Genomic DNA, 16,604 nt, shown 5'->3' with positions numbered 1-16,604 from the left:
CTGGAAACCTAAGCTTTACCACAGTGAAAAGTGAAGGTGAGAAGTGTCAATATGCAAAACAAAATGCCTTTTACTGCAAAGAAAAATGGGAACATGTTCTCATTCATGATAATTTTATAAGTTGCAGGCCGCTTCTCAGTCCATTGATTCAAATAATGGTTGTATTGTTGCGCTATACACAGATTATGGTTGTTGTAATTGGGCATAGGGCTTTTAAATTGAGCTAAAAAACAAACTTGTAAAGTTTGGGGGTTTGCATATTTTGACTATCGCTCTAACCCATGTGAAAGAAAGAGCTGGATGCTGCCCAGTTGATTCTGCTGTTCTTTTTCCTCCCATTTTTCTTTAGCAGGGTGTGGCGACATCTCTCCACTTGAATTACAAGGATAGCTGGAGAGAGAGCCATGAAGAAATCTTACTTGTCACAAGCTTCAGATACTCATTTGAGTATCTAGTGTTGCACCTTCTAGAAAAGAAAGGTAGACCATTCTGAGTTCAGACATAAAGGTATCATATAATAGACACAAAACACAGGTCACAAAGATGATTTATTCTAAAGCAGGATATTCACCCAGTTCTTGAAACATTTCTTTCCACCATAGGACCCAAAGGAACGATTGGGTTGTCATCCTCAAACAGGATTTGCTGATATTCAGGGACACCCATTCTTCCGAAATGTTGATTGGGATATGGTATGTAAATTGGACTGTTTAATATATTAGGTTTCATTATTTTCTTGGGCCAAAATTTATTAACTTAAAAGAATATTGAAAAACTAGTATATCACAGCTTAAATAATTTAAAACCACTGTCTTCAGTGCTTTTAAAAAAGCTTTTGAAACAGTAAAAGCTTAGAACATTAATTTAATGGAGCAGGTTGTAATATTATTGAGGCCTGCATCAATGTTCAGATTTGTAAATTATTTCCATCATTGTGAATATTGTAGAACAATGCCTAGGGACTCATTTTAATAAGACTGGGAAATATCTGAGGACAGAGGAGAAATGTAGAGGTGGAATATTTCTAAGAATGCAGGCTTGAGCTGTCATCCACTATGTCTTTTCTAGATGGAGCAAAAGCAGGTGGTACCTCCCTTTAAACCAAATATTTCTGGGGAATTTGGTTTGGACAACTTTGATTCTCAGTTTACTAATGAACCTGTCCAGCTCACTCCAGATGATGAGTAAGTAGTTCTATAGACTGAAAATATTTTTAAAGTTCTTTGGAAGTCCCATTTTTAATGGCTTCACAGTGTTTCATTATCAGATTATGCTGTATTTTATCTAATCATTCAGTTATGGGATGTTTGAATCACACAATTACAAAAACAGTGATTGTCATTTTCTTCTTTGCTTTACGTGTATTATCTCTTAATTCTCACAACAACCTTGTAAACCTAGTTGTCATCTTCTTCGTTTTACAGATGAGGAAACCAAGGCTCAGAGAGGTTAAGCAAAGTTATGCAGCTATGAGGTGGCAGAGCCAGGATTCAAACCCAAGTCTGACTAAGGCCTGTGCTCTTTCCACTCCAGTGCACTGTTTTGCATTTTGATGATGACCATCTTTGAGTTCATGAGTATTACCTTAAGATAGATTCCTAGACGGGGCATTAGGTCAAAGGGTGCAAAATTTTTAAAGCTCTTGATATGTATTGCCAAGTTACTTTTTTTAAAAGATTACATCAACATATCAAGTCCAGGCAGCAGTGATCTGACATGCTTTTTGTGTTTATGTTGTATCTTTTAAAGTTTAGAATAACTTGGGGATATTTGATCCTTCACCTGTCATTACAGATTCATTCTCTCATCTCATAAAGCCCTTTCTGCTTGGCAGTCACTTTACTTTTACATCTTGTTAGTTCTTATCACGTTCCTCACCGCAGCTCTTCTAAACTATCTCTACATTTTAGAAGCCTTCAGTCCTACCCCTGCCTTCATCACTCTTAACTGTGTTAACCTTGCCTTGAGTTGACTGCCAGGATTGAGACCTCTCTGCTGTGAGCTTGCTCCCTTTCCAGCTGTCACCAGACCACCTTGCATCTCAGAATTGCTCTCTAACTCTTCCCAAGCTTTTGCTTCTTCCCGGTTCTTGGAAGGCAAGGGGTACTCTCCCCTTTTCCTCCAGGGTTCCTTTTTGTCAGGTATCTCCACTACTCTACCTTCCTTAACGTCTCTTTTCCAGCTTCTTTCCCTCTACTTATAAACATGTTCAAATATCCTAATTTTTTCCACTTCTTTGAACCACCACATTTTTTTCTCATTTTCCTTTCATCTTCGAGCTTTTTCAAAAATAGTTAATAGATGCTTATGGTAAAAGAAAAATAAATAAGCACCACCTCTATTAAATTCCTTCAGAGTAGTCAACATTGATTATCTTACACTTTCTTGCTGCCAACACTTTAACCTCTTACAATTTAACCTGCTTTTTCACCTGTTGAAGGTTGAATTGACTTCTTAATTTCTCAATTTTAAAGCTTTTTTTTTTTAGCTTTTTAAATATTTATTTATTTATTTTATTTTTGGCCGTGTTGGGTCTTCGCTTGTGTGCGAGGGCTTTCTCTAGTTGCGGCGAGCGGGGGCCCCTCTTCATCGCGGTGCACGGGCCTCTCACTGTTGCGGCCTCTCTTGTTGCAGAGCACAAGCTCCAGACGCGCAGGCTCAGTAGTTGTGGCTCACGGGCCCAGCCGCTCCGCGGCATGTGGGACCTTCCCAGACCAGGGCACGAACCCGTGTCCCTGCATTGGCAGGCAGATTCTCAACCACTGCGCCAGCAGGGAAGCCCTAAAGCATTTTTTGATCTGCCCCCATCTCCTCCGATGTCAGTAAAGCGTCTGGCACTCATGGCCTGCTTTAGTTGGCACTGCCTACCCTCTTTCTGCATCATCTCTTTAACCACTTGTCATCTTATTTTCCCTGTCCCCTTGAGACTAGGATGCTCCGTGGTTCTGTTCATGACTGCTTTCTCTTGCTATATGCAGTTTATACCTTGGAGATTTCAGCCAACCCCGTAGCATGCATACCAGCTATTAAATGACTCCCAGCTAAATTGGCAAACAATTCTTGAGCAAAAGGCACTATGCTAAGTACTGCACATTCAAAGACGATCAAGGCATAGGCCAATCTCTCAGAAAGCTTACTGGCTACTAGAGGAGGGAGAGGTGTACCCAAATCATTATATCTGGCAGCATTGTGTATTAGAAAGAGCACTGGATTTAACCAAAAGATAGGAATTTGAATCCCAACACCACCTCTTACCAGCTGGGTACCCTGGGTGTGAATTGCATAACTTCACTGAGCCTGTGTCTTCTCATATTGCCTACCTCCCAAGGTGCTGTGAAGAATAAATGAGCGGTGGTTTCTAAAGCTCCTAGCCCCTGCCCTGATATCTCTCCTGAGCTGCACTTCCCTCTACTAGTTTAAACATCTCTCCTAGTTTGTCAGATACGCACCTCAAACATACGAAGTCTAAATTGTTCTCACTCGGGTCCTTGTTTTTATTTACCCTTTTCTGCTTGTTGTACCACCGTGCAGTCCTGCATTCGGATCCAAGAGCTGAGTCAGTGGTTGTTGACTCTAACTTTTCCTTACCGAACTATATAATACCTTCAGCAGCCAAGTCCTCGTCTCTTGTTGCTTTACTTCATCACTTGTGTCGTTTCCATTCCCACTGCCATAAGCCCAGCCCAGCTCTCTCAGATCATACGTAGAATATCATGCCATCCTAATTGACTCCTTCTTTACTTTGCAGCCTGTTCGGTACACTCAGGAAGTACCACTCCAGTTCTTTAACTCCTTTCATCAGAAACCTTCAGTAACTCCTACATTGCCTAGCAGAAAAAGTCTATCCCCTTGGTTAGTAATTAAGGCCTCCCACCATCTACTTCAGCCTGACTTTCTAGCCATATCTCTCACTATACTCTAACAGAAACGCTGCGTTCTCATCAGGCTCAGTTACTCACCATTCCCTGATAGCATGCTGTTAACATTTCCTCTCTATTGCTCCTTCCTTTTCACCTATTGAAATCTTCCCCATCTTTCAGAGCTACCTCAGATGTAACCAGACCTTTGATGGATCAAGGTGGACCTACTTAGTGTAAACATCACTGGCGTCTTTGAGCTAGCCATTACCTTCCTTCCAACGTCCTCTGCCACTTAACACCCTTCTATTCCTGTGCTCTAACTCTAATAAATTACTGGCATTCCCCAGACCTACCATAATCTTTCATAATTCCATTCAGTAAGTGTGGAATGATGCTGCCTTTCTTGATTTCTCCAAGTAGAAGTCACCTTTTTCTTTAGAACTGTGGTTAGAGTAGAACTTAGCTTGTCGTGTAGGAAACTTAGCAGGTACTGCTTTCTGTTATGTGAAGTACCTACCTTCCTTCTCTTCTTGAAGGAAGAGACTATGTCCTGTGTAACGTGGTGCTCTGCAGTATGGTACGAACATTTTTTTTTTTTAAACATAATTCCTCCGTCATTTTGTTTATTTATTTATTTATGGCTGTGTTGGGTCTTCGTTTCTGTGCAAGGGCTTTCTCTAATTGCGGCAAGCGGGGGCCACTCTTCATCGTGGTGCGCGGGCCTCTCACTATCGCGGCCTCTCCCGTTGCGGAGTACAGGCTCCGGACGTGCAGGCTCAGTAGTTGTGGCTCACGGGCCCAGTTGCTCTGCGGCATGTGGGATCCTCCCAGACCAGGGCTCAAACCTGTGTCCCCTGCATTGGCAGGCAGACTCTCAACCACTGCGCCACCAGGGAAGCCCCGGTATGAACATTTAAGTAGTAAAATATTTGATTGAAATACTCTTGTGAATTAAACTAGGAGCCCAGTGTAGCAGAATGCCAGCCTCTCTGCTCCCTGTGACCCACTGCCTACCTGCGGTGACCCTTCCTCACTCCAGGTCTTTCAGTGTTCTTCTTCCTCTTGTCTTTTCATTTTGGTTAACTTCTTCTGGGCCGTCTCTTCACCATCTTCCATCTGGCTGTTGAGGTGACTACTAAATTGTACACTAATACAGACCTGGATGTTAAATTATGAATGTCGTTCAGGTCAAAAGTTAAGATTACGTAGGATTATGACAATTTGTACCTTGTTTATTCCCAGGCTTCAGTTTTGGACTACTTTTTGGTTCTAAACTTGCTCGTGGGATTATTAGTCTTTTTTGATTTTCAACATTCCTGATTTTCTAGAAAATGTTTTGGGGTTAATCTAAAAACTTGTAGATTTTCCCCCTATAACTTATATAAATTAGCCTTATTTTTAATTTTTTAATCTTATTTTTCCATTTAAGTAAAAAATCAAAGAAATCTTGATGATGAAAATTATTTTTCTTTCAACAGTGACATTGTGAGGAAGATCGATCAGTCTGAATTTGAAGGTTTTGAGTACATTAATCCTCTTTTGATGTCTGCAGAAGAATGTGTCTGATCCTCCTTTCTCAACTATGCATTTTGCTTGTGTTGCCATTTAGTGCATGGATAAACTTGTTACCAGCCTGGATGCAAAGAACCATTTTATATTTTTCACCTGCAAGAAAAGCACTCAGTATATTCTATTGTTGACTGTAAGAGTCAATTATTACATCTAAGTTTAACTATGGAAAAAAAATGAAACTACTTTGCAGACAATCATGTCAAAATTTAGTTACACTGGTAATCCAGCAACCTACTGATGAATAACAAAGTTGTCTTTTTTGTTTAAAGGAAGTACTGACTAAAAAGATTATCTGTTGCATTAAGGCACATGGTGGGATTACATCATAAGCCTCCCCTGATTTTTGTCATACTCATGAAGTCATTTAAGTGTTTAATTTTGGAATAAAAGAGTAATGCAAAATACAACTTGTTATATTACCTATTACTTTCTGAGTTCTATGTTTAAAAATTCAGCTGTAAATTTTATCATTGCTTTAGCAAATTAAATTATTGATTTTTAAGGCAACAATTATAAATTGGTAATAAAAGACGTTGCTTGCTTAGAATGAGGGAATACAGATTCTCCTTGAGGAGGAAAATAGGCACATTTTATTAAGAATCAGATTCCAAATCATTAGCTGTTTTTGAAAAACTGATTCAAGTGATTTCTTTAGTATGTTACGGGGTTAGTGTCTGAGCTTGTCCCTGTAGTGGGAACTTTAACTGGAGTGTTAATAAATGTAGTTCAAAGAACCCAGGAAGCAGTTAAATGGAACACTTCTCAGTATATAAAAAGGAAAAAATAGAAACTTAAAATAGATACAGAAAAGTGCAATGGTAATATTTATTTCTTATTGGACAGTAAATCTCACAGTCGCTTTTTGTGATTTGACTTAAATAATAAGGAAGCACTCACTTGCTACCAAATGTAAAAGCATTCCATTATCCAGGGGACACAGAATGTATATTATTTTTTCCTTATAAGTCAGTATACAGGAAAATAATTTATCTTCCAAATAGTGTCTGAACCATGCTTGTTTCTTCCCCAAACCACATTATCCATACTTTCGGATCCTTTTTGTGGAGTCTTCAATGAAACTCAAGAAAAAATACTAGAGTAAACATGAATAAATCTTCAGAATATGCACGTACACTCACACTCATCACAGTTCCAGCTCCATAAGTGAGTTTTTATTAAGTAGGTAACACATGTAATCAGAGTAGAATACATTTCAGGGGCAGAGTTCTTCAGATTATTTTTTATTAATATTAGTGTTTAACAATTTATTATTTAAAGGGATGCCAATGATAGCATCCTTCTGTTGTTTATTTTTAATTTTTTTTATGAAAAGGGACTTAAAAAATAACCATGATCATTTAAATTACTTATAATTGTCCAATCTTAGTAAAATGTAACTTTTAGGAAAGCTATCTAGTCTTAAATTTAGAATGATTTAAAATATGTAGGCATTTATTAAATTACCTCTTTTTGGGGGGCACGGGGATGCTGCATTTCATTTGAAATGTAATTTTTCCAAAGTTTCTGGCCATGTACTCTCTTTTCTTTGAATAGCTATGTCTGAAAGCAATGAAAACCTCCAAGGAAATGTTTATATAATTTACATGTTTATTTAAGAGGTATGTATGTTTCTCTTAAGACCTGAAACTTGTTTGAAAACAAAAAGCAATATTCACTTCAAATCATAAATTTATAGAAATTTTTGACATATCAGAAATATGTTTATCATCTTGCTTTTAAGTGGTACTGTTTCCCTTAGGGCATTCGTTCTCAAGTTTTAGAATGTGGACTAATCACGTAGTAAGTGTGTTTAATATGCACATTACTGGGCCTGCCTTAGAATTCTGTTGGGTCTTTGGATCTCATTTTGAGAAACATTTTTTTTTTTTTTTTTTGCGGTACGCGGACCTCTCACTGCTGTGGCCTCTCCCGTTGCGGAGCACAGGCTCCGGACGCGCAGGCTCAGCGGCCATGGCTCACCGGCCCAGCCACTCCGCGGCGGACAGGGGCACGAACCCGTGTCCCCTGCATCGGCAGGTGGACTCTCAACCACTGCGCCACCAGGGAAGCCTGAGAAACATTTTTTTGAGTTTTTCTTTTAGTTTGTCCTTAGTTACATATTAGAGTATTCATGATAAAACATTTTGGGAAGGGGTGCACAGTTACTATCTTATCTACAATTTTAAATAAGTTTTGAGTAAATGACTTCTTCAAGTTAGATATCTTCTAAAAAAAAATCCATCAGTTTTCTATCAATGTTACAAATGATGAAACATTTTTCTGTGATGAGGTTTTAACCATTATTCAGGGTGGCCTTTTTTTAAATATTTTTTTTAAAAAAAACTAATAAGATTTACTGTGTATATTTTATACAGAATTGAATTACAAATATGTTTTAAATTGTATTCTGCTTTTTGTAGTCCTTATGTGCCATGCCAATTCTTTTTATATTACATAGAAGTTGTTTCAGATTACTCACCAGGGGACTAAGGCAGTTGACAGAATGGTTGGAATTTTGGTGTTCTAAGAAAAAATTTATTTTGTATAAGCATGTATGTGGTCAGATCATTCTATGTGTATGCAGCCTGAAATGCATATCAGGTATTATGCTTGTTTGGTACCTGTACATTTACTTTTAAAATTTTGTTTTGTTTTGATTTTTGTCATGTAGAATACTGCCTTGGTATAATGTGATCTGTATTTGTGTACCTTTTTTTTTTTACTTTCAAATCTTTAAATAAAATGTTTAATACTCATCAAGATTGGAACATGTTTAATATGTAGCATACCAGAGTTTTGTGAAAGAACAAAGGCATATCAAAATTTGTTCAAGAAGAAAAATGAAAATTTTAGAGTTTGGAATTTTGGTGTACTTAAAGCAACATTGGTAGTTCTGATGCCATATTGTAGACATCTACTCATAAAATATTGTTCAGTGTATTTTTTTTTTTTTTTTTTTTGCGGTACGCGGGCCTCTCACTGTTGTGGCCTCTCCCGTTGCGGAGCACAGGCTCCGGACGTGCAGGCTCAGCGGCCATGGCTCACGGACCCAGCCGCTCCGCGGCATGTGGGATCTTCCCGGACCGGGGCACGAACCCGGGTCCCCTGCATCGGCAGGCAGACCCCCAACCACTGCACCACCAGGGAAGCCCTGTTCAGTGTATTTTTAAACTCACCCCTCTATATCTCTTATGTTGGAAAACAAATTAGTAAAAAATCAGCTGAAGAGAGAGCATTTTAACTAGTTTTAAAACTGAACCAAATTTAAACAGATGCAGAACAGTATGTTCTACAGTGATGTATTCTAGAGTTCCAGAACTTCTCCTTTCTCAATTGTAGCTAGTGTCCATATATAAACAGGCATGAGCCTGGTATCCCACACTTACAAGCCTCTTTACCATTACTCAAGCCTTTCCTTTCCTTTCCAAGGAGAATGAAATCTTAAGTGCTTTTACTTTTTTCTTAATTGCCTTGTCAGAGAGCTAGAGCCTGTATATTAAAACCACCAAAGACTGATCTCCTGTGTCTTCTCTATTATTTTATCCTAATATCCCCTGTACCAAATCATAAATTTGGTTGTTTTCTTTGTGTTAATAAAATCCCAAAACAGAATCCAAAGAGGAGTTTGAAGCTCTAGGGAAATTTTGCATTCAATAGGGCAACCAGTTTCTCCCTGAGAGAGAAAGTCAATCTCCAATCTTTAAAATCCAACAGGTTGGTTTCTGGATAACACCCAACAGCAAGTCATTTGGTATATATGATGGTCTTCCTTCATGGATTTACCCTCCTATCCACTAGGACTTAAGGAATCAGTTAAGACCCAGATAGTCTGAGTAGTTTGTATCCAGAGTTTATTGTCCCAGAATGTTCATGGTGCTAAATAAGGCTAATAAAAAGACAGAATCTCTGCCCTTGATATTCAAGATAGAGAACAGACATACTCAGAAAGATGATTGTCTCCACAGGAAATAGTCCAGTGATAAGAGCCAAATAAATGCAGAAAAATATACATTATGTGGCCATGTTAGGTTACAGGTTTACCAGTGAAACTTGTATGAATTTTACTTGATATTCATATATAATTGATCCATGCTATACGTTTTTTTAGATTTATGGTAGATTGCAAAAAGCTTTAAGAATTCATATATACATAATAAAATCTTAGATATTTCTATATATACACACACGCACACACACAGTATATACTATACTAGATATACTATAGATAAGATTAATATATAAGATTGTTTTTGGCTTTTCTGCTCAGAAATATGAATTGGAATTTACATGGACATGGGAGAGAAAATTATCAGATGCTCCTGCTTAGATTAGATTTTGTACAATTCATCTCTGAAATTTATAATTAAGAGGAACCCAGCTCAGAATTTGAGAGTGATTTTTGGCTTGAAATGTGGCAGTGCAGTTCACCTTTATGTAGCAATTTGTGCCTTACTGGCATGAACACTGTATTTTTACTCCAATTACTATTTTTAACATTTTTACTGAAGAAAATGGAATTACAATTCTTCTAAGGATTAAGTGGCTGTTTCATGTGATCTTTTACAGGCTATCGGAAAGTTCAACTCCATGCCAGATGTGTTCACTAGACTTGAGAGAGCTTTAGCTCAAGTTTTTATTGACAGTTAACAGGTCAGAAACAAATTCTCATTGTGTAAGAAAGGACCCTTTGCTGGTAGAGGCGGGGCTCTTTTACCAGGAAAATTTTTTTCAAGCAAAATTTTTTTCTAAGGTAAATTTCTAAGTAAAATTTTCTAGTAGTGCCACGTAACCAGATTTAAACCTTCCATGATGTAAACTGTCTGCAACGTGGGTGGTTATACTTCGTGACTTTTTACGTTATTCATAGTATATTTATTACGAAGTAAGTGAAAATTTTTTTCTAAGGTAAATTTCTAAGTAAAATTTTTTTCTAGGCACTCTTGATTTTTATTTAAAAGTTAGATTTTTAAATTTAAAGATCATGAAAGTATGTGCACTTGTGCATCATTTGAAAGTTTACTCAATTTGAAACAATATTTTAATGAAGAAATTTGAATCTATGTTGATGAGGATACTTTGCTACATTATTCTTTAAGTTTAAATTTTTATTTCATACGTTTATTGACGGCTATGTAATGTGTCCAGTACTATGCTGATCCTACAGGATTTGGAAAAGTTTTATTGTAAGGAATTTTTTTATGATACAAGGAATAAATTCATTCCAGAAAAGTTGGCTTAGGTTTAAAAGAAAAAAAGTCGGTGTGTGTGTTATCCTTTGAGGTCGGGGATATTTCCTATGATTAAAATAAAAATTAACATTCTCCCCCAAGTAGTGAGGTCTGAAAAATGTGGAAATGGGAGATAGCAGCGTATATGGTTCTGTCTCAGAATGGTGATTCCATCCACTTCATCACCACCAGGGGCCAGTCTCTTGCTGTAATGAAGGTCAGACTTACCAGCACTTTCGCCCCCTGGAGAAGGCAGTATATTCTCTACAAGCCGGTTACCAAGAGGTTCCAGGATTTCATCAGTGCCTATCATGTGTGTTTTGAATTTACAGTTATCTGGGAGTCTGGCAAATTGTCATAGAACTGCTTTGCCTTCTTTAACTCTTCAGGGTGTCAGACCTTCCATATTTATTCAAAACAAATTAGGACCTACTATGTGCCGGGCACTGGGGATATATCAAGCAAGCGTCTAGTCATGTCATACTTCATGCAGTCTGGGCAGTTTTCCATCTGTGAAGGATACCTTTAGCTGAAAATAAAACCAGGGCTGATTTTGGTCATTTAACTATAGGAGAATTCAATTAAAACAAAATGCAGGAAATTGCCCACATGCTTTAGTTGTGGAACTTTCTATATCAATTATTGCATGGCATCACAGGTTTAACCCATGAATGTTTGTAGACCCTCAGAGTATCCATTAAAAACATGATTTCAGGAAAGTTTGGACTATGTTGCTATTTAACAAACACTAAACACTTTTGTACTGGAAGTAAATAGTTGAAAGCTTCGGTTTGCCAAGGAAAGACATTTTCCTGCTGATTCCATTGAACGTTAATTTCCAGCATGCTTCAGTTTCAGGCAGTCATTTACTTCATGGCCCAGAATAACTCTACAATGTGCTGTGAGTTGCACTAAACAACCTCACACCTTCTCCTTCACAGGTTTTTCATCAACAAATTTTTAGATTTGTTGTGTTACTGACACCATTTTATAATCTGCACATTGTAACTTGATAGAGCAACTAGGAAGTATGAAATCTGTCCACGTACAAAGTATTCTTAAAAGTATAAGAATTCCTTTTTGTGAGCCTGCTTCCTTTTTGTTATATTCACTAGATTCCAAATACAAGTGATATGCAGTATATCTTTTTAGATTCCAAATACAAGTGATATGCAGTATAAGGTGAACAAACTAGTGGTTACCGGTGGGAAGAGGGAAAGGGGAAGGGGCAATATCAGGGTATTTGTATGAAGAGATACAAACTATTAGGTACAAAATAAGCTACAAGGATATATTGTACAACGTGGGGAATATAGCCAATATTTTATAATAACTATAAGTAGACTATAACCTTTAAAAATTGTGAATCACTATATTGTACATCTATAAGTTATATTGTACATCTATAACTTATATTGTACAACTATACTTCAATAAAGATTTTAAAACATTTTACCAAAAAATGGGGAATAGGTAAATATATTTTTCCAAATTTATATAGTGATAGAAATAAAGGAAAGAGAAAAAAAATTCCTTTTTATATCTCAAAACAGAGGTGAAAGATTGAACTTACGATGAGGCCTCGTGATTTTTATTTCTATCTGATTTTCAGTGATGCCAAAGGAGGTTAAGTTTCCCAAAGAAAGTTGCTCCTCACTGTTGGGTCCACCCAAATAGAAATAGTATTTATGGATTTTAATAGCTGACATGGGCCAGGCATGTGCCAAACATTTCACAGACGTCTCATTTAATCCTAACAATCCCGTGGCTGTCTCCCATCCCAGAGCTACTGAACTGAAGTCTGTGTAGGCAAGACCTGAGACTAGCACCTCAGGTGGTCTCAAGTTAAATTCAGAGAATTTAATCCACTAGCCTTATTAATATGTACTATTACCATTCAACTGGTGGGGAAAAAATGGAGTTTTAGGGAGGTTAAGTAACCTTGCTCAATCAAGGTCCATATGATTCCAGTACCTATTGTCTCTCAAGACAGTTATATAATATTTGCTCCAAATGCTGTCTCCTGAGAAATTACACACAGCTAATTAATGCCCTGTTCTTCAAACTCTCTCTGGCTAACTCCTTGATGGCCATCTCTGTGGGTCTGGCCCCTTCTCTGCAACCCTCCATGTTGGCTCAACCCTGCCAGCCTTTTCCGGTGATGTTGTGCTCCGTCTTTCCATGCTCTGAGCCTCCCACTTCATAGATATATGAAGTACACTTTCTTGACTGGCCCAGGACTCCTTTCTTTCAAGCACTCAGAACTGTGTGGTAGCCCATCAGAAACTGTTCCTATATCCAACATTTGGTGTGAGACTGCCTGGTGAAGTAATCCTGTGGCTGGCCTCACCCAACCACGACTTCCTCAGATCAAGACGTCCAGGACGCTGCTGATTTCTGGGAAACCAGGGTACCCCCTGAAACACACACACACCTCTACTCCACTAGGTGACTGCGAAGGTTTGTTCTTTTAGACACCTTGGCGTTAGTTATACCCATATGCTTGTTATTTGTGGTCATGCTTCAAGGTGTGACTCCAGCAGGATAGCCTGCCCTGTACTCTCATCCGCATTCTTCTCTGTTCTCGCCCTTCCCAAACTCAGCCTTCCTTCTTCCTTTCCCTCCTAACTGTTCTGTGTGCCCACTGGGACCCTCCTTCCCGGGTAAATTGACATCAAGGTTCTCAGCCCATTCGTTGCACTCCCCTTCCCCTTCTGAATGAGAACGTTGCTTTTCCTGCCGCCCTCTCCAGTGGAGGCTGCTCATGCTAATGGTTCCCGGGATTCAGCCTTCTCCTGCTCCCTTAAAGCTACTGCATACTATGACTCCTCCACCTTTGTGTAAAAACCCTGCTTCTTCAGGGTCTGTGCTATGTGGCTCAGCCTCTTTATCATACAACGTCCTCCTCCTCATTCCATTTCATTTGAGGAAGATGTGGTACCTGGCTCACTGCTCTACCCTACAGCCAGCCATCTGTAGCAACCAGTGTCTCAATGGACCAGGGATCCAACATCCAATCAAACACCAAATCCTATTTCTTCTTTTTCTTTTTTTAACTTTTTTTTTTTTTTTTTTTTTTGCTGTGTTGGATCTTTGTTGCTGCGTACGGGCTTTCTCTAGTTGCGGCGAGCGGGATCTACTCTTCGTTGTGGTGTGCGGGCTTCTCTTATTGCGGAGCACAGGCTCTAGGCGTGTGGGCTTCAGTAGTTGCGGCTCGCGGGCTCAGTAGTTGTGGCTCGTGGGCTCTAGAGCGCAGGCTCAGTAGTTGTGGCACACGGGCTTAGCTGCTCCACGGCATGTGGGATCTTCCCGGACCCGGGCTCGAACCCATGTCCCCTGCACTGGCAGGCGGATTCTTAACCACTGTGCCACCAGGGAAGCCCCATCCTTTCTTTCTTATCAGTCTTTTTCCTACCACACTTGTTTCCACCTAAGGATTTTAACACATGCTGTCCCAATGCCTCCTCTCCTTTTGCCCTTTCTCAGGTGGGCATCTTATATGCTTCAGGCATGTGTGTCTCTTCCCCTGAGAGGACAACCTAGGGCCACCTTACTTAGCCCCCTCCACTATTATCTCTCATTGCACTTTGTTTTCTTGACAGCATCGCTCACAATGTGTAATTGTATGTTGCTGATTTATTTTACCATCATCTGTCACCTCCACCAATCTGTATGTTCCATGAGGGCAGGGACCACGTCAATTTCATTTACTGTTGCAGTCCCAGCACCTAGAACAATGCTTGGCACATAGGCCCTCCAGAAACATTTATTAAATGAATGAATAAATGAGTGAATGAACAAACGTTAGCCATGTACTTTGGAGAGAGCTCCCACTGGCTTGTGGTTTCACCACGAATAGAGGTTGGCAGGGAAACTTTCATTGATCCAGCAGAGTTGGGACTAAGGAACCAGTACTTTTTTTTTTTTTTTTTTTTTGAGGTACGCGGGCCTCTCACTGCTGTGGCCTCTCCCGTTGTGGAGCACAGGCTCCAGACGCGCAGGCTCAGCGGCCATGGCTCATGGGCCCAGCCGCTCCGCGGCATGTGGGATCTTCCCGGACCGGGGCACGAACCTGTGTCCCCTGCATCGGCAGGCGGACTCTCAACCACTGCCCCACCAGGGAAGCCCAGGAACCAGTATTTTTTTATAGACCACGCAGATCATTTTTATGCTTTAATAAAGTCTGGAAAACAGAACCAGGGAAGGGCCTTCACCCACACACTAAATGCTGACCTAGGCTAGATAGCTTCTTGCTATAGTCGGGAAGGTGAGTCATTCTGGGCTTTTGTGGGATTCCCCAACACTTGTGTAAACAGAAGCATTTAGCGAAGGCCCTCACTTACTCAGGTAATAAATGGAAATCAAGGGAAAAGGGACTCCTGAAAGATTGTAGAGACTGAAAGGTGTAGACTAATTTTAGTTTGTAATAGGTTTTCTGTTTTGTATGAGGAATTTTGGAGAGGAGAATTTCAGTTTATAGATTTCCTTTGTTGCCTTAACCAGGTGAATAATCCTATTGAAACTCCTCAATGGCAGCATGTTTCATACTCTGAAGATGATTTCTAGAGGTAAACAGGACATATTATCCCTTCTCTTTGGCCACATCGGAACTTCAGTTCTTCTCAGGAGAGGAGAAATGTGACCCAGAGAAGTTTTTTTCCCTAGCGCAATGAATCCCCAAAGCTGTGGCTTTTGTCTCTTCGTTGAGCTCCCTGGTTGTATCTCAGGTGCTTGCCCTGGGCCAGGGGAGCAGAGGATCTAGTTCAGAAGCTCGTCCGAGTCAGTGTTCACAGACCCAGAATAATATTCAATTAGTTCTGTACTCCAGGCTCCTTGTGATGGGATTTCTTGGGGGATGAGGGCGGGATAAGGATGAAAAGAGAGACTGCACCTCTCGTTTAGAATCCTATCCCTAGAAGCTCACACAACTACAAGGGTCTCAACCACAGGCCGTGAGAGTCCTCATGTGGGTGCCCTCTAAAGATAGCAGAGAATGTCCCACCTGGAATTCCCTTTCCTCTCCCCACCCTCCCCCATCCACCTCCTTTACCACAGAGCAACCCACGCCCATCTCTGCTGCTAAGATGAGTAAGGGCAACACAGGGGTTGGAGGAGGGGAGGGAAGAACTGCAATTGCCTTGCTTCTGTTTTCTGTTTGTTTGTTGATTTGGCTTTAATTCGATCACTTCTAAATTTCTTTAAAAAAATCAGACATTTTGCATTGTGAGATTAATATCCTATGGCTACTTCTCCAGGTCTAGGTTTAAGATTCATACTCTCCCTGCCAGCACGATTCTTGGGCCTTTGGGGCTTAGAAGAGTATCTGTCTCCTTTTAAAACCTGGAGTAACTTTACAAAGTTCCCTTCTATTAATGCTGACTTGACAGAAAGCATGTCTGACTTCCCCTTCCCAATTTCCTATCTCTTTCACTCTCTGACATCAGGCAAAGAGATGTTATAAATGATGGTGGACTGTACTGAAATACTGCTTTTGGTATTGTAGGTTGGGCAGGGGTAGGAGTGAGGATCTAAGTGCCATTTCTGACACCGCCTATATGGGAAAAGATCTTCGATGTTCCAAACAAAGAACAGACAAACAAACTAGCGGACTTAGTATTACCATGGAAACAGTCCCTCCATGTATGTATGGGTGGTCATACACGTAACACACATAAAGGCGGTGCCCTGGGGCATTCTCTCTATGACAGTCCTTTTGGGACCTTGGGGAATCCCCGGCCTCACTGAGTATTACTTAGGGTAAGCTACACTGCTCTAACAAATAGACCCATAAGGTGATGGAAGTTCGTTTCTTCCTCTCCTAACAGTCCAGGGCAGATGCTCTGCGTCTGGAGCTGGGAAGATGAGGCTGTTTCCCATTGACATTCAGGGCACCAGGTCTTAGGTGCCTTAGGGAAGGAAAGAGCTAGGAGGCACATTCGTGGAA

General features: G+C 39.9%; 1 protein-coding gene across 4 annotated transcripts in view; it reads left to right on the top strand.

The window, feature by feature from the left end:
* PRKCI (protein kinase C iota) overlaps positions 1 to 8,211 on the top strand; it is a 79,536-nt gene extending 71,325 nt beyond the window's left edge. For 3 of the 4 annotated variants that reach the window (XM_060011155.1, XM_060011157.1, XM_060011154.1), the window contains 3 exons: positions 603 to 692; positions 1,069 to 1,184; positions 5,339 to 8,211. In XM_060011155.1, the coding sequence (XP_059867138.1) occupies positions 603 to 692; positions 1,069 to 1,184; positions 5,339 to 5,426 (294 nt within the window). In that variant the 3' untranslated portion in view covers positions 5,427 to 8,211. The remainder of the gene's footprint in view (positions 1 to 602; positions 693 to 1,068; positions 1,185 to 5,338) is intronic. The other variant, XM_060011153.1, reaches the window with a different exon arrangement.
* Positions 8,212 to 16,604: the final 8,393 nt, after the last annotated feature.

This window comes from Delphinus delphis, chromosome 4 (genome assembly GCF_949987515.2).
Source record: "Delphinus delphis chromosome 4, mDelDel1.2, whole genome shotgun sequence".
NCBI classification, from domain to species: Eukaryota; Metazoa; Chordata; class Mammalia; order Artiodactyla; family Delphinidae; genus Delphinus; species Delphinus delphis.
This window is presented reverse-complemented; position numbering and strand designations above follow the sequence as displayed.